At 36.1% G+C, this 25,189-nt stretch overlaps 1 protein-coding gene across 1 annotated transcript in view; it reads right to left on the reverse strand.

Moving 5' to 3' along the window:
* Positions 1–2,231: 2,231 nt before the first annotated feature.
* The window catches only part of BRIP1 (BRCA1 interacting protein C-terminal helicase 1), a 115,166-nt gene continuing 92,208 nt past the window's right edge, over positions 2,232–25,189 (reverse strand). The window contains exons 18-21 of the mRNA XM_029912529.1: positions 11,317–11,429; positions 7,759–7,841; positions 5,713–6,036; positions 2,232–4,813 (exon numbers count right to left, since the gene is read on the reverse strand). Coding sequence (XP_029768389.1) covers positions 3,918–4,813; positions 5,713–6,036; positions 7,759–7,841; positions 11,317–11,429 — 1,416 coding nt within the window. The 3' untranslated portion in view covers positions 2,232–3,917. The remainder of the gene's footprint in view (positions 4,814–5,712; positions 6,037–7,758; positions 7,842–11,316; positions 11,430–25,189) is intronic.

The raw sequence follows: 25,189 nt of genomic DNA on the forward strand, positions 1-25,189 counted from the left end.
CAATCTGGTTACAGGCTACAAAATGCTTAGTCTGGAATTTTTCAAAGGATCCTAAGGCAGTTAGGTGCTGAACTCCCATTAAGCTTCAAAGGAATTAGGATCTTAGGCTCTTTTGAAAAACCCTGCCTTAAAAATTACACACTAATCAAAAATAATAAAGAGTGCTTATGTAGAAAGGAGACATCTATTACAAACTATGGTCTTGATTCTGCAAAGTGCTGAATATTCTTAGGTTCCACTGATGCTAATAAGGCGCTCAGCACTCATTACTACAAATTTTTTAATCCGGAAATAAAAGTGTCTCTACATTACTTATTGAACATTTAAATTACAATAATTATATTAATCAACTAATAAACCATACAGAACCATGCACATTGTACATTATTTCACCTCACAGGAAAAAGGTAGTATAAATATTTTTCTTATATGTTAACAGTTGCCACTACCATATTCAATAACTTCATTCAATCTACTCTTTATATTGTACCTTTCTTTCACAGATGAAGCCATTTCCCCTACTAGCAGCTTTCTTGGTTCTTCGTTTGCATGCTCTTTGCACATTCAGTCCTTTAATAAATTTGGGATTCGATTATTATTTTATGCACAAAAGAAATTAATATTAATTATTGTTTCAGAATAATAGGATACTTTCTATAATTTAGATTTCACTGACTTGAGAAGTCCAAACACAGTTTTAGGTTAGTTTTAGTTTATGACACAAAAAAAATTACGTGCAAAGTAGACAGCTAAGTAACCAATTTACTTTTGTTGTTTTGAGTCACCACAAATCTCTGATCAATTTAAAAATAAAATGCTTTTCAACCATTGATGTATATATACGAGAACAAGAAGCTTGTGTGTGAGCGCAAGCATGTAGGGCTGAATTTATAGTTTTTGCATTTAAAAAAGGCAGCAATACTATCTGGTCTATGATCCCATCAGTTCTCCCAAGCAACTGTGTAACAGTCAGGATTTAAGATGGGTCTGGTGAATATCTGAATGGGAAACTCCAAGGAAATCCCAGTATCTAATGGGAATGGTGATGTTACTTCAATAGGTGGCACTTGTCCTAAGTCAATGTTATTATATATTATGATATTATATATTGATACAGCAACTGCAAATTAACACAGTGCTTGAACATAGATAAGACCAGTTTCATGCGTCAAAGACTTTATAATCAAAACAAGGTAAGACAAGACATACACAAGACAAGACAAAAATTCAGGAGAGGAAGGGTCCAGAGGCTCCTTATGATAAGAAGAGAGAGGAGAGATTTCCTATGAAAGACTTGAAAGAGGATAGAGAGGGTACTTGTGATTCAAGGCACAAAGCCAAAAGTGCTAGAAGATTTTTATTATACATTTAGATTTAAACACAAAAATATAAAAAGGCATTTTCCATGTGACCTTCTGGAGAAGATTACACGAGGCCTTTAAGAGTAGCATTCAAAACCCCACAAGGAGAAGCCTGGCAAACCATGGAGAACTAGGCATTTTGGATGAACCATAAAACTAAGAGTAGCATTTAGATCAAGAATGGTAACTACTGCAGTAGGCCCGAACAAGAAGTCTCCCCCGCCCCCCCCACACCAACCGTTAGGTTTCTTGCAAGAGTTATGAAAAGAAGCTCAGTCCCCAGTATATAAATCTAACATAAGGGTTCCAATGTTAGCTGCTGGCATGAGGAGAGGGAGAAAGAAAATCACAAGCCATTTGATCCACCAACCCCACAACAAAAGTTACTACTGACTGAAGATGGGTAGATCCCTGTGCGGATACAAATTTATACCCACAGATGCAGATATCCACGGATATAAATCGGTATTCACGGAACCACATGGTTCTCCTGGGAACCGCAGCGATGAAAGGAGCAGACCGTGGGACTGCCGCACAAAGGAGCCAGTGCCCTGCACTGGCAGCTCTTCTGGCACAGCTGTACCACCCACAGCCCTGCCCCCGTCCCTTCCACATCTCCAGTCTGGGGGCATGCGTGCCACTTGCACACACTAGTGTGACCAGGGACAACTGCTGGGGAGCCTGGTGCCTGCCCCAGGAGGCGGGGCTGGGGGCGGTACAGCCGTGCCAGAGGAGCTGCCGGCGCGCACTGGCTCCTGGGAGTGGCTGCCCCACGCTCTGCTCATTTTGCGCTGCAGTTCCCGGGAGAGCCCTGTGGTTCTGCGGATACCGAATTATATCCATGGATATAAATTTGTATCCACCCAGGGCTCTAAAGATGAGCTCAATAAAGTAAATATAATACTAATCTGCAGCATTAGGATTTTGTGGAGCAACTATGAGTCAGACTAAATTTGAGTATAGCGACTGTTCTTATGTGAAAGGAGACTATTTTTACTTTATGTAATTTTTTTTCTTTATCTGCTGCAATAGAGGAAACAAGAATTTGAGCCAAAGGTCATGTAATCAATTATAGGTTAGTGCTAAATAATCAAATGCAGTATATGCAAAAGAGATTTAATATTCTACCCATCTTTTACCATACTTGCACACATAAGATTTCATCTTCTTAAAGCAACATTTAATATAGAAAGAAAAGAAGCTGTTTAATTCACAATACTTGATGCAAGAAAACGTACAGTTTTGAACAAGGAGATATCATAGCATTATTTAGTCTGATTATTAAAGAAAACATCACATGTGCAATTCCAACTCAACTCCTGTGCCAAATATATAAATGTCCACATAAATATTTTACATTGTCCCAGGAGTCGTCCCCCCACCCAAATGTACTTCATTAATATAACGATAGAAACAAAAACTAGTTTTTCTCAACCGTGTGTATCATAATGTTTCATCACAGCAAAATCCTTCCTTCTGCATTAATTTTCAATGTCAAATAGTTAATTCACCATGTTAACCTGGGATACACGTGAAGCCCTGGAAATAATTATTCCAAATTTTGTGTTCTTTAAATGTCTAATAGAAGTTATTGCTTTATTTTGTAACATGAACTCTCTTTGCTCTGGTTTTCAGTCTGTAATAATGGCAGTAGGACCAAAATTTAGCACAATATAATCAACAAAAATGTTTGAAATATTTCAAAATAAAATATACACAGAAAAGTTTCAAAGTTCATGTGATATTTTACTTGGTCAAATACAGCATAAGAAGTGCATTTATAAGGTAGAAAAGTGCACTCTTGTTTGGCTGTCATTACATCTCAGAAGCTGACCATAAATAAAAAAGATCATCAAAGCAGCAAATTTTGAAGAGATGTCAGTGATATTAGCTTTTCTCAACTTTCTATTTACACTATGAAACAAAGGAAGAATACATAATAATGTTATTAGTACCATTAACCTTCAAGCAGTCTGCTCAATACTACTCATCTGCTGATATGTTCTTTTTGTGAAGAAAGACTTGAAGGAATGGAAAATGGCTCCCCTAATTTGGGAATCTAGGGTTGCTCTCGTAAATTACCTGGTGCTCGAGGAATGTGCATATTCTGCATATTAATTTTTTTAAATCTAAGATAAATGCACAGAATTATATCTGCTTGAAGTTTTATTTTCCTTGGGGGCTAAACAGCAATTGCTTGCTAGTGTTCAACACCAGATGAATTCAATCGACAACTGATCAACTTTGTCCTCACCCTATAGTTTCAGGTACAGTACTATTGGGTCTACAATTTATGATTCCCTGGGTCTTGTTTGGCTCTTCGGCCATACATTGTGAAGAAGAATCTTAATGAAGTCTGAAGAAAACAGCAGAGCAGTATTATTTGCATATGCAAAATAAAAAAAAATAAAAAAATCAAATCAGATAGAGATAAAATGAAAGTACAATTCCACCATTTCTCTACTAGTGAGGCTACGTAGTCAATAAAAAAGCCTACCAGAAATAGAAGTGATTCATAATGAAGTTCATTTCTAAATTTCCTGTAAAACATGGTAGCTATGGACTAGTACTGCTCAATGAGAAGGAAGACACACCTTTGTTTCGTGATCTGGAAAGTTTACTTTTCTTTTTTCTGGTGTCCATTTCCTGATATTTTTTCTGTTCTACTTCTCCTACTCTAGTAATACTTTCAGCATCGCTAACTGTATTACCCTTAATCTTGTCATTTTGCATTATTATAGCTAATTCTGTGTTCATGTTATCATTACTTTTTATTTCTCCAATTGAGCTTACTACTTTTGAAGTACTGATTTCAAAAAGATCTTCAGCTACAATGCAGGCTCCATGTTCATTCTGATTCACAGTATTATTACATGTTTGAATTAATGGTTCAATTTGCTGTTCCTCTGATTCTATATCATCATAAAGTTCAGGTGTAAAATAGATACTGTCATCCTCAGCTTCTGCTTCTATGGCTACATTTAACATTGAAAGTTCAATTTTTCCTCTTACTGGAGATAACTCAATGCATTGATCTATGACTCTATTAGTGCAGAGTTGCTGTTCAGCAGGATGTTCTTCAGCAGTTGCAGCTTCACCCTTTTTTATTGAGGAAGTACTTGTTTCCAGTTGTAATGCTGGTCCACTTAGTGTATGTTCTGTAAGCAATGACAACTGGCACTGGCGTTCATTAACAACAGGCTGACTAGATTCAATAGTTCTCCTTTTTTGTTTGCACATAGCTTTGGAGATGCATTGCTTTTCATTCACAGGCAGAGGTGTTGAAGTCAGTGGCTTATTGCTGAAGTATTGTTTCATAAGGTCAGCATTAGTCCAACTATTCCTTTTCTCTCTTTCTTTTTTGATGGCAGGACTTTTTGGTTTGGAATCCATATGTTTTTCTCTCCGCACTGTTTGGTGAGAATGATTTTCTACACCAAAATTCTGACCGTCTGTGAAAATCACAAAATACAATAGTAATTGATTTCGTTTTTGCCCTTATTTTACAATAAACTTAGCACAGAATTTTATTAAGTTTACAGAATTATTGTTATTATGTGAAATGAAATCCAGTATAAAGGGTCAGATCATCAAATAATTATGCATTGACTTAAGAGGGACAACTCACATGCCTAAAGTTAAAGTGTGTGTTTGAGCTTGTAGGATAAGAGTCACAGTCAGTATTTTTCACTTTAAATTACTATGTTCTCTATTTGCAAATTCTCTTATCTGTCATAAATGGTTAGGACTACAGATGAGCTTGAGCCACTAAATTCAAATTTGGATTCACACTTCTCAAAACGTTGATGTAATTTGCATGCAGAATATTAATTTAGCCAAGCTATTAGAGGTAGGGAGTACATGTGAAGTACAATTCTCTAAACTTTGGAAACAATCCGGAGCCAAGGTTGTAGCTCAGACTCAACTCCAAGTAAGATGCGAGTAAGTAAAATTAAAACAATGATTCCATATGTGAATTCAACTTTTTTTTGCTACAATGTCAACATTGGTAGATGTAAACGTACTGTAAATTATCTTCAGATTATCTTCATATTTTTTCATTACAGAACCAAGATAATGTCAGAGTTAAACATTTTTAAAATTACACCTCAAATTTATCAAAGTTGTTAGTTTTAAGACAACCAGATGGGATGACAACTAATCGTTTAATCTCCTGAGCTAAGCTTATATATATTTGTGAGAAGTGGCCATTTTACAGCACAGCACTTCATAAATTATTTTTTTTAACGTGTGTCTCTTTCAAAAAAAAAAAGGCACGATTTTACAGCCTACAGAAAAATATCAGTTCTGAGAACTGTTAATGAAGTTTTAACATGGGAAATAAGCATACTTTTCTTTGTTGCCATGCTGTTACTTGATTGACTGGATGCTGTAGGATTAACTGTGTTGATTGCTGTAGGCGAATGAGCTTCCAGGACCAAATTCTGCACCTTACTTTCAACAGGAACATCTGGTGACAGACGAATAGATGCCTCCCATAACGAAGTTGGTGACAGATCTTTTGAACTTGAATGTATGAGCAGAGATTCATTATTACACTGGGTTGAAGAACCAGCACCCACTTGATTTTTTTTAGCAAATGCATCCAACGACTCAAGTGCAGTACTAAAGTTCTCATGGTGCTGGATTTGTTGACGAACCCATTTGGATAATCCTAATGGGAAAAAAAATTGGTACATTACAACCAAACTTACTTTATCTAGATTATATACAGTAGCTATTTCAAGTTACTAAATTGGGCCCTGGTCCTGCAAATACTTACACATGTTTAGTTTCACTCATGGGAATAGTCAGATTGACTTCAGTGGAACTACTCCTGTGAGTAAAGTTAAGCATGAGATTGTTTACAGGATTGAAGTCTTGATTTATTTATAGCTTTCTATTAACATTTTTCAAAAACTAGAGTACAGATGGTGTTATCATTTGGTTTAAAAAATTTTCTACCCCATCTTCTCATTTTTCACCTACCCTTCTCTTAAAATAAATTTAAACTGATATCTACTGTTAAGGACAGCAGCAACGCTGAAGCCTTCCAAAATGTCACTACTGTTGTCCTTTGATATCCGGGTAATGTTTCTCTTGCTTTCCTTCCTGTGCTATTAATTTAAAGATCATGAATGATTACAAGAGGAATTTATGTATAGACTATATGTTTATTACAGCTGTATCACTGCATGACAAAAATCTAGCAGTATTTAAATAGTTTGCAGGTTTTGCAGATTAAAAAACAGTGTTAGATTTTTTTGAAAGAATCACAATCACTTAATACTTCCAAAAATATCATACAAGATGCTCACATGAACCAATATTAATTTTTATAATTATTGTATATCAGAAATCTTAAACAAACAAATGTTTTGATGAATCTGGGAAACTGAAGATTGAGAAAATTAATTTTCATAAACATTAAAAATACACCTTTTAATCCCTTAAAAATACTCTATATTAGAAAAGGTTTTTTAATTAGCTTTTATTCTTTGAAAAAAAATATTTCTCTTACCAAATTCACAAACTCTTAGTGTGAGTGTGTAAATTACAATACTCTGCTTTCTCCCTTTTGTTTCCTCTCTTCAGTTATCTAAGCATTTGCCTAATACAAAACAACATGTCAGAAAACTGCTTATATGGCAGAATCTGAGCTCCACCTGCTGACTGGACACGAAAATTCTCTCCTTTACATTATCCTTTGACTGTGGTTGTTTATAAATGGAGACGGGGCAATGAAGCTATGCAATCTATTCCTAAGAAATTTCTCCTTGACTAGTGTCATGTAAGCCTTATTTTTGCTTTAGCTGCATTAATTTTACTAAACATGAAGAAACTGAATTGATCATGACAGCACAAACAAATGTTCAACGATGCTATGAAAGGAATGGTGGTGCCTCTACCTGTTCATGTCTACAAACCAGCTGGTTAAACCTCTAACTGCTAACATTAGCCCCTGCAGTTCATTATGGGTGCAAAACTACTCATACAAATGAATGAAAGTCAGTACCTTTATTTTTATATTTACCATGGATAATAGTTCTTAAATATGTTATAAATTTCATTTTGGAATATGTCAGTTAAATTCTGTAAATTGAAGTTTCCTCAACAAATCTTACTACCAGCATGTTCTGAATGGGAATTAAATTAAAATAACGGAATGACTAATTTGTGTGTTTCATTGCATTTTAAGCCTGACACCCAGAAGCAGTGTTTTACAGTTGTTCAGAATTCTAGCTGCACAACCACAGAACCGAGTTTAATGGACATATTTTGTTATAGCCTCCCCCCACATAACAGATTTATTTGGGAAATCACCTCTTGAAGCCTAGATTTCCCAACTCAACATCCTAATACTAGGATCTTTCCCAGGAGAATCTGAATATCTTACCAGTTATGTATTTATTAGGGTTACTCCTGAAGCGATCATCAACTAACACAAGAGCACCCCAATCCTTTTTGTGACGAATACACCTACAGGAGAACAATGAAAAAGAATTATAATTAAATAAAATAGCATCTAAAACTGGAAACTATTTCTCTTTTGCATACAGTTGGAAGCACAAAAGATGTGTCAGATGTGCTTTCCTGAGCTCCAACAAAAGGGATATCTGTCAGAGAAGGAATGTAAAAACTACACCTCTACCTCAATATAACGCTGTCCTCGGGAGCCAAAAAATCTTACTGTGTTATAGGTGAAACCACGTTATATCGAACTTGATTTGATCTGCCGGAGCACGCAGCCCCGCCCCTCCGGAGCGCTGCTTTACCGTGTTATATCCAAATTGGTGTTATATCGGGTGGCGTTATATCGGGGTAGAGGTGTATATCAGAAGACAGTTAAGCATAGAAACTGTTTTTTCACACAATTCATAGAATCACAAGAGTGACCATTTGATGACACAAACTAGGAGGTCACACATTATTTCACAAACTGAGCACTTGATGTCTAATAATTACAACAGATGTTATTTGTTTGGCAATCTACTGTTGTGGGAAAGATAGGATAAGTACTGAAAGGAGAGTATAGAAGAATGTAGGGGAAGGTATGGGAATGCACTGAGTGTGGTTGTACAAAGCTTTATAGAACTATGTACTTGTTTCAGTATTTTCTGGCAAGGTTTTAATAAAATAACGTTCTATACAAAGAAAACATCAAGATGCAAGGTAATGATGGCTGTTGACTTTGTAATTAAAAGTTTGTTAAAAAGTGGCATTCTGTAACAATCCTGAAGTGCCACTTTATATGAATCAATAATTATTTTTATAATACATTGACCTTCTACAGTGTCTTTCAGATAAGGGTTTTCAAAGAACTACACAAAAATAAATGAACTGGACCACACAATCCCATGAGAGATACATAAACATTATTATCCTCATTTTACAAATTAAGGAAAACTGAGGCAAAAAGTATCAGGGGGTAGCTGTGTTAGTCTGCATCCACAAAAACAACAAGGAGTCCGGTGGCACCTTAAAGACTAACAGATTTATTTGGGCATAAGCTTTCATGGAAGAAAAGGAAAGAAGAAAAACCTCACTTCTGAAGAAGCGAGGTTTTTTACCCACGAAAGCTTATGCCCAAATAAATCTGTTAGTCTTTAAGGTGCCGCCAGACTCCTTGAGGCAAAAAGAAGTCTGATTGGATATACAACGTCACTGTGTCTAGAGATGGGATTAGAATCCAGATCTTCTAATTCACAGCATCATAACTAGCTCAGCAAAGAATTTTTTCTTGAATATCTTTAAAGCCTCCCATGAAAGAAAAAACGAACAAAACAATTCAAGGCAAAAGATTCCTTCCGAGCTTTTCATTTTTTAATGCTTTAATAAGTGCTGTTTTAACTTGCCATTTAAATGAATTATACCCACTGGAAACATATCCCACATGTTTAGTAAAGCAGCATTGCAAGGAGTTCATCGCCCAGTTGTCACCTGGTCATACACACCATCTGGTATATTCCCAGAGGTTGTTATTACATTTCAGGGACTTATGTTACTTCATATACGGTAACAGCACTATATTAAGAGAAAAGTGCCAGATTCAAGACTAACATGCTTCTGCTCACTTTAATCCCTGGCAGGACTCTTTTACAGAAAGAAGCTTGCCTATCTGCGGCAACCACTTTCTAGGACTGTCAGCAAATACTATATTTTGATTTATATTCTCTTTTTATAAATGCACTGAAATGTACTGGCTTTTCTTTTCCAAGGCTCAATATAATAAAATCTGGGTCAAATTATAATATAAACCAGAATTATTCTCCCTTGCATGCAAGTGAGCCTTTTCCAAATACACCAGTAGGGGAGTCTGTCTTTCCCTTTCAGCTCAGGTTAAAGTGCATCCATTTAAATGGTTAGTCATACAATGAAGACCTTTCATTAGCAACAGATTTTAAGTGGAAAATGTCTATATTTTTAGACAGACAAAATATCCTGTATACTACACAACCAAACTCTCTTCCTCAAACTCACTTCCTTCAGTAAGTCTTCCATCACTGATCACCACTCTTGCACCCTCCTGGAACTAAAATTTTTTATTTTTAAATTACTCTCACTCCCCAAAAGGAAATTAACAAGATAGATATCTAACAATGAGTATGTATCATGATCTTTTACTATTCTCCACCATATTCCCCCAATCCCTTCCCCACCCGTTATATATATCCCTCGCATGCTGTATTAAGTCAAATTTAGGGTACTTCTGCACTGCACACTTCTCTCGGTGCTGTGTATGTAGAGTACATACCTGCAGAGCCCCACAGCGTGAGAATAAACAGCAGCATAGCGAGTGAGGCATAGCTTAGGCAAGAAGAGTAAAGACACGTCTGAAGGGTGGAGGTATGTATGTGAGTACAATACTATATAGGCTCTATTCACCCAAACTGTGCCTCCCCATCTACACTGCTAATTTTGGCAGTATAGTGTCCTGCTGCTGGAGCCATTCCCCTCTGCAGGAAAGACTCCCCCCAGTGGGGAAAGGCTCTGCCAGCTTCCACTGCTGGAGCCTTTCCCTGCTGCCGCCACACCAGAGCCTTTCCCTGCTGCCAGAGCCTTTCCCTGCAGTCAGGGAAAGGTTCTGGCAGCAGGACACTATACTGCTAAAAATAGCAGTGTGGATGTGGGAGGTGGTGCTTGGGCATGTAGAAAGCCAATATATACTCTAGGTTTCTAGTAGGTCTCCACTCGCTGAAGCAGTGCCTCACTGGCTACACGGCTATTTATACCCATTCTCGCTGTGGGTTTAGTGTCTCTACTCTATATGCCACTGCAAGTGTAGACCTCACCTCAGATTTGACCACAATTAGTTGCAATAAACACTACTCTTTCAGAAAGTCTCAGTGACAGCAGTCATGCCAAAATGAACGCAGTTACCATGCAATCTCTTTAAAGCAGTACTGAGGACAACAGCTTGGTTAGATTCTCACTCCCCAATCTTTGTTCAGCACAAACATCAGCTTGCCAAATATCTTGCCACTTGATTCGCAAGACGTCCGTCCAGTTTTAACCATGTTAGTTGTTACAAGACTTTTGGTCCATAGAGTACTCAGGGCAGAAATATTTACAAGGCAGGAATTATCGTTCAGAGTTATTTACTTTGAAATGAAAGATACCCACTGACTTAAGCATCAGTCGGAAATCTTTGCATTTGATTCTTCCATGGCCCTAACTGCTCTATAAAATATGAAAGAGTTCCTGAATTTAAAAGGGCAATACAGTTTCCTAATTAGTATTTGCTTGATGTGTTTATGGCAACCCCTTACAATTAGATTTTACTGATGCCTATCTGAAGAAAGTAGAAATCTGAATATCTGTATTTTAAACAATTCCAAGGATAACATGAAGATGACGTGCAAAAATACCTCCAGTGCTAAGAATGAGGGACTGATCATGCTCGAGAAAGGAGTTTAAAAATGAAAATATTTAAATAATATTCAGTTTCTCTGACCTGCCCAGTGCCTGGTTGAGAGCTCTGTAAGCTTGAATTTCATACCACTGGCTACCTGGTAAAAGGCCTCTTGTCTTTGAGTGCTGGTCATTGTATTTCCTCTTTAACTCAACCTAAAAATAAAGTCAAAATATTATTTTAAAATATTTCCTTTTGCAAAATTATATAGGAAAATGAAAAACAGAACAAATTGGTTAATCAATTGGGTATGAGAGAGTGAGGGAGGAGGCTGTTAGGTAGAACACTGTGTTAAAAAAATCTCTTCCTTTCCAGAGGAAATTTCATCCAAGCCCTGCTTAAACCACAAGTGAAAGTGAGTTTGGTGCCCATCTCAGACCCTATTTGTTCACAACAAACCACTACTAACCAATTAAGAATAATGACCATTCTTTGCTTAAGATTAGCCTAGTGCTGTCTCAGACTAAAGGCAGAGCTGCGTGCCTGGTAATAGCTAATATTAGTGTCATTTGCATAAGAACCACCGTTCATCAAATATAATTGAAATAATATTTTAATGCTAAGCTTCTAGCTCTCATTTTGCAAAAATATCATAAAATCCATAATTGAAAGTTTTATCACAAATTTTTGGAATGTGCAAAGTAGAGATAATTTTGGACATGCGTTTTACTGTATAGACTCATCAGTGTTTATATATTTCAGTTGTACAGTAAGTGTTGATGCTGTAATTTCTAAAAAATACAGTTTGAGTTTAGGACCTATTTTCCAGTCTTTGAGAAATTACAGATTAGCTTATCAACAGTTCTAATAAAAGGCAGTAAGAATTTTTATATATTCTACATAAAGTTTACAATACTGAACATTGTTTCAGTTGAACATTGTAAAGGATTTGTGTAATCACTCTGAGCTTTTATGTCCACAAATATAAATTGTATCTACTTAACCATGAATGATCTAAAACACTGCAATATCCAAAACTTACTTGATTGATTGCTCTCTATTAAAATTCTAAATAATATTTCTGTTTTTCAGGTATAATTCATGTTCTTCACTCTGCTCATTTTACTCATACGTAATATGTGGTTCACTCAGTAATAGCTTATCACTCACAATACAGTAATCATATCTTTATCCAGACCTCAGTGGCCTGCTGGGAAAGGATGGATAATCACTAAAATTGGTCATTTCCATCATTTTCAAGTAGTAGTCTTAGGCTAGGTCTACACTACCCGCCTGAATCGGCGGGTAGAAATCAATCTCTCGGGGATCGAATTATCGCGTCTCGTCGGGACGTGACAATCGATCCCCGAATCGACGCTCTTACTCCACCAGCGGAGGTGGGAGTAAGCGCCGTCGACTGGGAGCCGCGGAGGTCGATTTTGCCGCCGTCCTCACAGTGGAGTAAGTCGGCTCCGATACGTGGAATTCAGCTACGCTATTCGCATAGCTGAATTTGCGTATCTTAAATCGACCCTCCCCTGTAGTGAAGACCTGCCCTAAGACTGAAAGGCACTATGACTCCTGCCATGCTATACAACACCATCCTCGTTTCATTCCTTACAGCAGGCACCAGAGTATTCCAGTTGCTAAAATCACATACCATCCAAGCTTACCAGGCTACCGGAACACACCTACTTGTATCAAACACAGCTAGTTTCTGTCAAGGAATACATAACTGACAGACATGTGCAATGGTTTAATATTGGGAGTAATTCCCTGAACACCTGGCAGAACTGCAGAAAAGAAAATGTATGCAGTGTAGTTGTAGCTGTGTCAGTCCCAGGATATTAAAGAGACAAGGTGGGTGAGGTAATATATTTTATTGGACCAACTTCTGTTGGTGAGAGAGACAAGCTTTTGAGAGGAGGGACTTGAAGAAGAGCTCTACGTAAGCTCGAATGCTTGTCTCTCTCACCAACAGAAGTTGGTCCAATACAGATATTACCTCACCCACCTTGTCTCTCTAATATTCTGGGACGAAGAAGTCTAAAACACCACAGCATACATGGAAAGTAAATGTAATATTTGGGGTGTGGGCAAAGGAGGGAACACTTCTGAAGTACTAAGATGTTTTTTAAAAAAAGAAAGGGAGAAAGTAAATGAAATAAATAATAAATTTTTGCTCTATAACCTGAATTCAAAGGCATTTCTTTACATAAACCCTGGACTGCTGGAACAGCTTTGTAGTATGCTGCCAGCTAGAGAAGAGGGCTAGGGTCTCCAGGGCCGGGGTCAGTAAGGAGTGGTAAGCCTCCTGGAGGAAGAAGCCAGCTCCTCCAGGTAAATGGAACCTCTCCTCACTAGTCAAGGAGCAATGCTGATATCAATTGCAAGAGAAACCCCTTGCCGTCCCATTTCAAACAAGGGGATAATGCTTGTTAAAGGTCCATTCTGAGAATGTGCAGAATGATCTCTTATTTGGAAAATATATCCAGCTCCAATATATATTTTCAAAATGTATTGGTTTAAAAAAGACATAAAACTACACAAGAAAGGTTCTTTTCACTGCTCTTTTGCACAGTATTAACCTTTTTAAACTGACATCTGAAAGGACACGCTTCAGGAGAGAAAACAGCAGACTTCTAACCACATCTGACAGGTAACTTTCAACTTGAATTTGGGTAAGAAATTTTATTTTGTGTACTTATGCCCTTTGAAACAGCCTGTCAAATTTACAAATTCAATCTTTACAGCCAGAAAGTAAATTCAGTTTGATTTCACAGATTTAATATTTGTTCCAGTCACTCAGAATTTATTGACTGGTGCATAAGGTTTCCTTTGTTATTTTTGAAACACACAGAAGCCTTTTCCCCCTAAATAGTTTGTAAACATTCATATAATTCTTCACAAAAAAATTTAAACTGAAATTACACATATCTGTGTATTACCATACATATAACTGCAGTTAGAATAACCAAAGACAGTACTTTTAAAGGATTTCAGATGGAGAATAAAATTTAGGAAACAATCTAAGTAGTGGGTAAAGCTAAATGAATATTTTAAAATATGAAATAGTCACAAAGTTCTTCTGAAAGTATTTCATAATTCTCTTAATCTCATGATAAATTTCTCAACAGAATTTCTTCAACAAAGTCTTTTGTCAACATTAATACATTTATCATTTCTATAGTTTCTTGCTACTTTGAAAGTCTTAGTAAAGCAATATTAGAATAACTTGTCATTCTGTTTTACATCAATTACAATTATTGCAGGCAGCGTCACATCTACACACAGAGGTATATTCATATAAATAGAGTCAGCGAAAACATTGTCCCATCAGATAACAAATATTGAGGTCTATATATTAACGTAAGAGATATTAACCTCTCAATTATATGAACAATGGATGACAAAAAAACTAAGTATTCCGTTTCTCTCACTCTAAAGATCAGGTTTCAGCATGAAGTGACTATTTAGATTGCTGAGGGTTAAGGATTCATTATAAGTCTAGTAAAGGTAAAAGGCCAGTGCATGTCATTTTAATCCAATCAGAATCTATTTCATTGTATAACTCTGCATTATCAGGCATCAAATCAACACCCAATTCGAAATGACATGATGCATATGTGAAAAAGCCAGTCTCTCCTGCTAGCAAATATCCTAAATGTGCAGTAAACCACAGGCTAGAAGGGATTAGTTAAAATGTCAAAAGACAGCCTTTTACTTTTACCTGTTCATCCTTAAAAATATACTCTTAGCTATCAGGCATGCTTTACAGACAAATAGTTTCAACAAGCAGCAGCAGAAGGCCTATGGCAAGCTCTGCCATCTTGCAGCTGTCACAGAGATTAGTCTTTGATCTATCTGGGAGGTCATGGTCACAGTCACATTAGCTGAAGTCTAACAACATTATACCTGTTAACTACTCGTTCTTTTAATGCTTAATTGGACAGACTTTCCCATTATGGAAAGTTTAACTGGGAAATTTGCTGAGTTTCAACAAAAACTAAATGACATAAACAAACTTTGCTTACTGTGATTTGGAAAGATTTTGTGGCAGTTTATATTACAATTCAAGTGTATTTTACAATGCTTTCCTAAAGCAGAAGGCTAATAATAGAGCAAGCTAAAAAGCATTTTATTAGACAAGCTCTTTTGGGGATGGTGTTGAAGGGTGATGGAGAATGGTTTAGGTGAAATGAGAATGCTTCACCTGTGAAGACCTGGATTCATCTTTGATTCAAGCGATACAAGAAATAATAGCCTTGCTAGCCCATGGTGAAAACAGCATTAAACTACTCCATTATTGGCCATGTGCTGAGGTGATGCTTAGGAGAGTAACTGGGGTGTGGCAGGTTAGAGTGGAGGTTTATTTACAGAGTTACATGCAGAAACCTGTATAGTGTCTTAACTTGCACTGTGTTAGAGAGCAGCACATTTATTTAACTTAACAAAACCCAAAACATTTTAATATATAACATTAGGGCATGCAAATAGCAGCTTATTATGAATTAATAGCTTCTGGAGAAAAACAATGGTGGGATGATCTAGCCACAGCAACATTTTATCCTTTAAATTGTGTACTTTCAGTTTAATGTTCGGTAAATAAAAAAAGGTTTCCCTTTATGGCAGTTTCATATAAAACTGAGGTGAATATAAGTGCATATGACACTAGAAGTTTAAGATACCATCACATAAACAATATGTATGAGAAATATTACACTGTCTTATTCACTCATGATAAGCTCTTTAGGACTAAGAGTTCAACCCATAAATAAGAGTAAGAACTAATCTGTTAAAACTACTGATTAAAACTATTAAGAAAACTTTACTTCAGTAAAAATAAACACATTGTCCACCAGACACTCATGCAAAATGGTTTTATCTTCAGCCAAGGATAGGGCCTTAGACCTAAACAGTTTATAGCAAAACCAAACTGGAAGAGAGAGAATGTGCATTAGGAGCGTTTACTATTCAATATCAGCATACCATAAACACATGTATCAGTATAAATATCACAATATAAATTTCAATGGCTAAACTAAAGTACAAGGTCTTGTATGCTGAGTAACTTAAATAGACAAAATCAGTATGGTTGTGTTTTATTTTATCTGGCATATTTTCAAGATTTTTAGAGGCAGTATTTTATTTAACCAAATGCAGTGCTATATTTTGCTAAAATGGAAAAAAAAAAAACCAAACTGGGTCTCTGCCAAAAGTTAAAAAGTCAGGCTCACTCTTAGATATAACAGCACTTCAGAAACTATTTTTTCCAACTGTTCTCTATCTTCCCTTTTAAATTACAAACTGATACACAACAGAAGGAACACTGAAGACAAGGCAACAGCTCAGCATTGTAATGACACAAATGTAAACACCGAAGGCAGCACTGATGAAAACCCTGACCAGAAACCTGCCGCCTTCTTTATACTACCACTTGGTGGAGCTCTGAGAGTCACTGCTAAAGAGACTAGAGATAGATATCCAGATTGGATAAGGCTAAACAAATATTGACACTCTACCAATATATTTGTGCATTTATATGGGTACACACATACATACTCCCTCCCCTACATCCATCCACCGCAGATTTAAAAAGCAAAAAAAATATTAAAAAAAATATGGTCTTAAATCTATCTTCTTAAAATCTTATGTGTCCAGTTAGGGTCTGTCTTCATACTCGTTCAGAACATACTTGCCATCTAGTCACCCTCTTGATGAATGCCAAGTAACCATAAAAGTTTGCGAACGTAGGAAAGTGAAAGACAATCATATCCCTTATTTTCTTTTTTGTTTGAAAATTTTTTAAGTAGAAGTAGCATTAAAGAGTGTAGCATTTAACATTTTTTTCCTTCAAAAGAAGTAACAACATCTGTGAGAATTAAGACTAAATAGTGAACATGTAAAGACCAGGGCACGTCACAGAACACGTTTCACTCCTCAGTAGGCTCGCTAAAAGCTATATCTAAACACAGTCTCAATTTATTAACCCATAAAGACTGAGATATTAACAGTAGGACACTACTTGCAAACTGGTGCAGTCATTTCATGGGCAAACAAAGGCTTGAAATATGCAAATGCCTATCACCTGTAACCTGTCAAATCAGTTTCTGTGTATGCTGTAGAATAGCTTATTTTGTAATCATACCAATGAACACCTTGCAGAGTGCTAAAGATAAAATCCAGATTACTTAATACAGATCATTCTACTTCACTTTCACACACAGTTGCCACATTTTTCTGTTTAAAAAAAATCTTCATGTGTGTATAGCGTTCAAAGATATGCTAAGGGTCAATATTATCTTTCGGTACGATCAAGTCTTTGTACTGCTTGGTTATCTATAGAATGCTGTGCTATGTCTCTCTCTGTCGACACCCATAGTATTCTGTAGCACTGCTTTGGGCTGGATAAATCAGACAGGCTCAACTGTGTGCAATCATATCGCCTTCTAGTGGCTGAAGCTTACTGAGGCTATAAACTAATCTTACTACAAGAGTATAAATATTTCACAAATTGACACTAGCAGTTTTTAAATCTAATTTATTTTTAAAGGTTTAAAAGGCCCACAAAACTATCTGCCTTAATGTATGGGCATGAATGTGAAATAAAAGAGCACGAATAGTGCAAAGCTATCTGAACTCCAAAATATTTGAAGTAATCAACTCCCTTTTTTTGACTGCCACTTAGAACGTCAGGGACCTCCCAGTCCCCACCATGCAAATCTCAAACTCTCCAACATACACATTTTAGGTTTTTTTTCTGTAACAGTAATCGAGACGAAAGGGACGGTTCTCATCTCTGTGGTTATATCTGCAGCTCCAGAACACAGCACCATATCATTCAAATCTCTTGCATTTTGCAGACTGCTTCTTCCATACAGTACAACTCAAAAATGACTGGGCTCTGGAGTTCATGGGATTTGAATGGAGCAGTACTTGGGGGCCAATGTCTCCTGTAATGGAGATGGAATCAAAGCTAGTCAAAAATCAAGGAAATTGGCAGAATGGAAATAGAATGAGATAAAGTCACAACAGGGAAGAGAGGCTGTAGAGAAAAAAATCACTGAGGCAATTTGATAGATTAACCCCATAATTCAAAACTATAAATATGAGGGAGCACCTGTAGACAACTATTATCATCCTGCATCTTATCATTTCTCTATGTATCTTTCTGTGCCAGAACAGTATTAACAACTACATGTGAAGAGACATATTTCTCTTATTTTTGATTCACAAAGTGCCTTTTCACTTGAAGCACTTCATTCATTCCCAAGTATTCTCACTCTTAATCCCAGTGACAAAGACTGTAAGAAAGGCTTATATAATGTTAGAGCCACTGAACACTTTTAGTATTGTCAACTACAGCATGTGGCATCTCAGAGATCTTGAAGTTTTGCGGTTTGACAAATCATCTAGCACATTCACCCCAGGCCCATCTACTCATCTCAGTCTTGTAGGCTTTGAGGGACTGTGAACAAGTGACTTGATTAAAATCTAATGCAACCAAAACTCTCCTCTGAAGAGAAAATTCAATCCATTTCCAGTGAAGCAGAAGTGAAAAAAATCAAACAGCTTCCCTTGAGGTACAACGCTGCTGCATACGCTCAGTGCCACTGCGTCTAAGGTGAAGTGGTAAGTGTCAGTCATCCTTACAAATCCCCAAGGTGATAGCTTCACTTTTAAAGCCTTCAACATTCTTTGACAGTAAAGTAAAAACTTAAAGGTCAACACTACTTGCTAAGGACAAGATAAACACAAGAAAATCACTTTGGAATTTTTCATGGATCAGAAAAGTAAACTATTAAAGGTAAAAGAAAAGTTTTGATTTGCTCTATTATTTGTCCAAAGGCTAAACTAAGGGATATATTTAGGGATGACTCTCTTAATCTGCGCCAACATACTGACATTACTGTTGCACCAACAGAAGAGAAATGCCATCCACTAGCCTTGTCTGATAATCTGAACTTAAAATGTTATCTTTCTAAACCAGAGAAATTCTGTATTTTACAAAATGTTGCAGATAGTTACCAAAAACCCAGCCTCTATTATCCATAATTTTTTATTTACATAAAAACTTTTTGCAGCATAATTAGTACTGGGAATAATGGTGGGAGAGGAGTTATTTTTCAGTATTTACAAACAAAAATTCTTTAAGGCAAATGGTGTATTGTCTCTCTCTAAAATTTCTTTCTGCTTCAGGCTAATATGCAAAATTGACAGCAAGCACAACTTACACTTGTTGAATGGCTTTTAAAATTTTAGAGACAAAAACAAAAAGCACTCTGAATTTAGTTTTAACACCCCTTTTTGGCCACATTCTCCACAAAAAGTGGCTCACATGCCAAAGCAAAAATGTTGTCTACATCTGGTATTTTAAGTGGGCTAAACCTTAACTTATTTTCCTCCAAAGAGAAAAAAATTGAGAACAAGGGCAATATCCTCCCAACCACCTTGGCAAGATGTGATTTTTTGCATACCACAGTCCTCAGTAACCACTGCCATTGTTACTATACTTTACAATAACAAGCTGAAATAATTTATGGTACCTGGTTCCAAGACAATCACATAATGCCAATCACCTTGAAAACGTAACACACACATAATTAGTAAACTTTTAATACTCACAATTTGAACACATACATCTTGAAATGTCAAACTATGTCCCCCAATCACTATTGTTGTAAATTTGGGGGCTTGCTAATATAATGTTGTGCATTGCAATCCTCTACAAACAATCAAATCTATTCATCACAATCTTTACTATTTTAAGAAGGTATTTTATTCAATTTATTACTAAATATACTTGTATGGTGATGGAAATGAGAGGGGCATATAAGTATCTAGATGGATAGGACTCATATCCTTATTCACTGGCCCTTCCTTTAGATCAGATGACTTAATATTCTTTTTAAAAACCAGCTTCTGTAAGAGCACCCTTTGAACAGTATCTCATGTTTGTTTTTCCTTTAAAATTTTGATAAGGGTTTTTTATGATACCGTTAGTGTTTGCCCCTTTCAGCAAGGGAGAAACTGACTGTACAGAAGAAACAATTAAACTGACCACACTTTTGCATTTGGTATCACTTAGTGTAAGCAAAACAGCGATTTTTTGCAGGGTTTTTTCAGTTATACTGAATATAAGGTGTTTCTTGCAATTACAGCAGATATACAATTTTAAGTCAGTAACATAATTTCCAAGTTGATAGATTCCCTTTTAAAGCAAAATTGTTCAGAAACATTCAAAACTGCTTAGAACTACCAAAACTCTAGAGCAATAATAAAACATCCAGTTTCATTTTAAAGAGACGCTTTAAACTTCATTGTATAGTATTCAAATAATGTCAAAAATCCTTGCAACAAAATTTCCAAAAAACTTGTAACTATGTATCAATTCTCCTGTATTTTAAAATGACTATTTACTTTTCCCAAAACATGATGGGATTAAAAATGAAAATTTCCTAATTCTAGGATTTAGCTATTTAATATTAGTATTTGCATGGCTCACAGTATCTGTTTTTTATTAACTTATTTTTTTAATCGATTCAAGTGTGAAAGTCATAGGTAAATGAGGACCATAACTGCTTCCATGAAGTGGTAAATAGTCTACGCTAGTGCAAGAAAAATGAACCAATAGTGTCATGTAGAACGGAAGCTTCATTTTCATTCAGAATAAAAATGTATTTCAGTCACCATTTAACTAGTGTAAATTTCTCTTTCCCTGTACAAGGAACAACAGGGAAAAAATACAAGCTAAAAAAGGTTGAGACACGGATGGAAATAAGTTTAAATATTAAGAAAAGTTGCTGTTTGTTAACTGGAAATTTCAGTCACCGGTTTTGATTTGTTGATTCTTCATCATAGAAGTGAAGAAACCCCAGTGGCACAACTGATTTTTTTACACCATTAAAATACTGAGTACATAGCAATGAAAAATGAAATTCAAATGTGTTCCATCATGGCTCACAGATTACACTTCTGGAAACAATAAGAAGGGTATTTGCCTTCATAGTTTATATTCAAATCATAGCAGCTGACTAAAGGAAATATGTAAAAGATTCTCATTATAAGGCAAACCCTCTTCCAGTTGTTGAATAATATCAATACACAGAAAGTGTAGTCTTATCCAGTTTATTTTCTTTTTACATCTATTCATACAAAAGGGTTTGAATGTTTTCCCTACATATTTTGGCTGAGTAAAGGTCTTACTTAACTGTTACGCAATTATAAAGTATGCTCTACTGTAGTACGCTCAAAAAGGCATCTGGGAAGTGGAAGTCGAGAAATCTTCTCTGAGAAAATTAGGTTACCGCTTGCTCTATCAGAGTTGCCCATTACCAACATTTCATAGCAAGTCTCTTTATTTTCAAGTCCCCTAAGAAAGAACAGTAAATTATGACTGAACTAAACAAGTCACACTTGGCTCCAAAATCAAATTTTCCTACCTCTATTTTCAGGTCCCTGAGGTAGGCAGAGGAAATCCTGGTCACAGGCAAAGAAGTCATTTTTGGCTCTGAAACATATTTTCCTGCTTCTTTCGAGCCAAACTCTACCACTGAAAGTACCATAGCTTTACATAGTATTTGAATGTTTCTCTTTTTATTTTTGCTGTTGCAGCAACCTGATTCTTAAACAATATGAAGGCATTTTAAATAATACAGAATTGGTCCTATAGTTTCCTTTTTCTAAACATCTTATTTTTCTTTTATTGAGGTCCAGTATACTTCCAAGTCTTAGTTATCTTCATTACGATAATATGAAGAAGGTAGGTTTAGACTGTTAAACTAATGCATTTAAAACAATATGTGCCTAGAACTCTGGATTGGGCCAAATGGAAAAAAAAAAAAGTCAAAATAAATAAATAATATCCTAAAAGGGATCTTGTTTTCAAACAAACAGATTAAGTACATAATATGAGCTACAATTTAAAATCTCTACCATTATTTAAGTGGACTGAACATATTATTTGAAAACCTTTTTCCTCTCATCCTTAACTGAAGTAGCACCGTATATTTTCTCCAATGATATGGAGAAAATTACATTTAGCATTATACCGCATACACCTCTACCCCGATATAACGCGACCCGATATAACATGAATTTGGATATAACGCGGTAAAGTAGCGCTCCGGGGGGGCCTGCCAACTCCAGCGGATCAAAGCAAGTTCGATATGACGCAGTTTCACCTATAACGTGGTAAGATTTTTTGGCTCCCGAGGACAGCGTTATATCGGGGTAGAGGTGTACTTTACAATGGGACTTTTACCTGAGTAAAGACTGTAGGATTGGATCCATAACATTACAATTCCAAACATACAACAAAAGTTTAATGAAAATTATTTTAGCATCAAACAACATGAATTTGGGATGACACAGCCTTCTTAGTCACATTATTTATATTCTTTAACAACACAGTTCACTAGCATTAGCATCAAATTACAAATCATAAAACATGTTTAGAAAGCAGGTTGATCAGAGACAAGTTATATTAGCAGTGGAGATGAGCCAACATCAAACTGCCTTTTTAAAACATTGGTCTCTAACACCTCAATCCTACAAACCCTTACGCTTGCACATAGTATTAGTGAAACTAATGGGATCACTCAGAAAAGTAGGATCTATGTGCAAGTGTAAGGGTTTGTAGGATTGAGCCTGAAGAGGCCTTTTATTAACCATCTAATAACCTGACTTGCAACTGTATTTCCATAAAGCACCAGTGACATTTTTTAGTGACAGAGAAAATCATTGGGTGATATGCTTTAGGGATTTGCCTAACAAATGTTCAACACTTACATTTCCTTTTTTTAAAAGGAAGTCAGAATTAATTCCAGTATCTTCTGTCTTCAGCATATTTCTAATTGTCTAAAGTCTCTGTCAGTTAAATAGCAATATACTTTTGTGACCTATATCTTTATTATTTTATTATATTTATTATGAATTATCTGATGCCTATTCAAACCACCTCCTAAAATTTGAAACACACTTAGAAAGTTTTATAATTTCCAATACTTTTTAGCTCATCAGTTTTCCAATTAATTGACTGCCACAAAATCTACAGAAAAGCTACCCAACTATATCATAGGACCACAATCCTAAACTCCACTTGTGAACCTCGAGCTTACTTTGATACCTGCAAGCAAGGAAGCATCCCCTGAATGTCAACAACAACAACAACAAAATCTGGGCTCTGCTGGACTATGGAGAAAAATGAATTCCACCGTAGAGGACCTGTCAAGGAGAATAACCTGCCAGAAGCATCCTCTCATTTACTATGAGGGAGTTCCAGCTTGAGGGCTTCCCCAAAGTCAAATGACATGGGAGAGGAAGGGGGGAAAAGGTGATCTCTCAGGTAACCAAGACCCAAACACGTTAGGGCATTAAAGGTTAAAATTTAACCTTCTTTAATTTCAACCAGAAACATATTGGTAGCCAAAACAACTCTGAGTAGGGTTATTGCATAATAAAGTACTACTCAATACAGAGGAAGGTGGCAAAGTCTGGCTCAACATTACAATATGTAGGCTGTCTATCTGAGCAATCAAAGATTTTCTATATACATACAAACATATCTGCTATATCAATTTCTAATATAAAGCATCGTATTCTAGCTCCCAACTGCTTTAAAACATGCTCTCATTTTAGCTCTGAGTTTTTAAATGACACACAAAATATTTAAATGACACATAAGAATAGCCATGTGAGAGTGGAATGTATTATCAATCTCTTTCAGAGGATAGAATAATTCCCACACCCCTCCTATATCCCACAAACAACTTGACTAAATATCAGAGACTGATCTGCATAAGACTCAGTGCATCATATAAATCAGCTATTCGAGAAAGTAAATTAGCTTCTGACTCAAGTAGTAATGCATTCACCTACCTAAAACAAATTCTAATTCTTATATTAGCAGTATCCAAAGAAAACAGTGCCTTAATCCAATACTGATGCAAACTGATCACAAAGATTTCGGTAAACTGGCTTAAAGGAAAGCCATCGCAATGTATTACTTATGGCAAACACTAAGAAGAGGAGAGAATCCAGGATTCTGATCTCTGGGATCAGTACAAACTCTATATTTTTCCTGATTGTCTTTGTCACACCGTTTTCAGTGTTTCATGGTAGGAGCAGTTGAATGCGTGGTCTCAAATGCCTGAAAACCCCATAGTAGGACACCCGCTGCCCCACCCCATAAAGGAAAGAAAAAAGACGTAAGCCTGATTAAATGAGTACAACCATTAATTGAATCTGCATCATAAGCAGGATGGCAATTTCTCTGCAGACCAAGTATTATTTGACCCCTTAGCAATAGGACTTTTTGGATGATAACTGCGAATGTAAAATGCAGTAACATAGCCAGCAAAGCTCAATCATTTATGGCAATGGGTTAAGGCTTAATTTGGCCCAACTGCCTATGCACTTACCTAAGAACCTCTGTCATACACAATACTGCTTAAAGTCATGAATGTATTATAGAGATCAGCGTTGCGTGGCACTCCAATTTTCATATACATTTTGTAGGCAATACATACACATTTTATGAACCTGTAGGTGCTAGTGGCGCCAGTGTTTTGATCATTTAAAATTAACTCAGCAGAATTTAAAAGCATTAAAAGGAAAGTATGAAAATAAGCTAAAAACATCCTTTCTAGTTTGGGGGTTATGTATATTGAGCCACGAAGACTGTGGCAGCAAACCACAGTTTGCATCTGTTAATCCAAATCAACAGCAGTCAGAATTTTTGTAAGCAAACTAGCTTCTCTCTTATATTACTATATTGTGTGTGTGTCTGTATTATTCTGTATAAATTCAACAGGTCTGGAAAAGGGAATATATGAATCTAAGTATCTGTTTTATGTTAAATTTATTTCATCTCAATCAGTAATATTAAGTGTTTAATCTTTCCAAAATAGGAATTGCAGTTCCAAGTGAGAATTGTGATTTTGGCACCTGCCCTTCATTATCATCAGCCAATTTC

This window comes from Terrapene carolina, unplaced genomic scaffold (genome assembly GCF_002925995.2).
Source record: "Terrapene carolina triunguis isolate 2854851 unplaced genomic scaffold, T_m_triunguis-2.0 Scaffold231, whole genome shotgun sequence".
Classification (NCBI taxonomy): domain Eukaryota; kingdom Metazoa; phylum Chordata; order Testudines; family Emydidae; genus Terrapene; species Terrapene triunguis.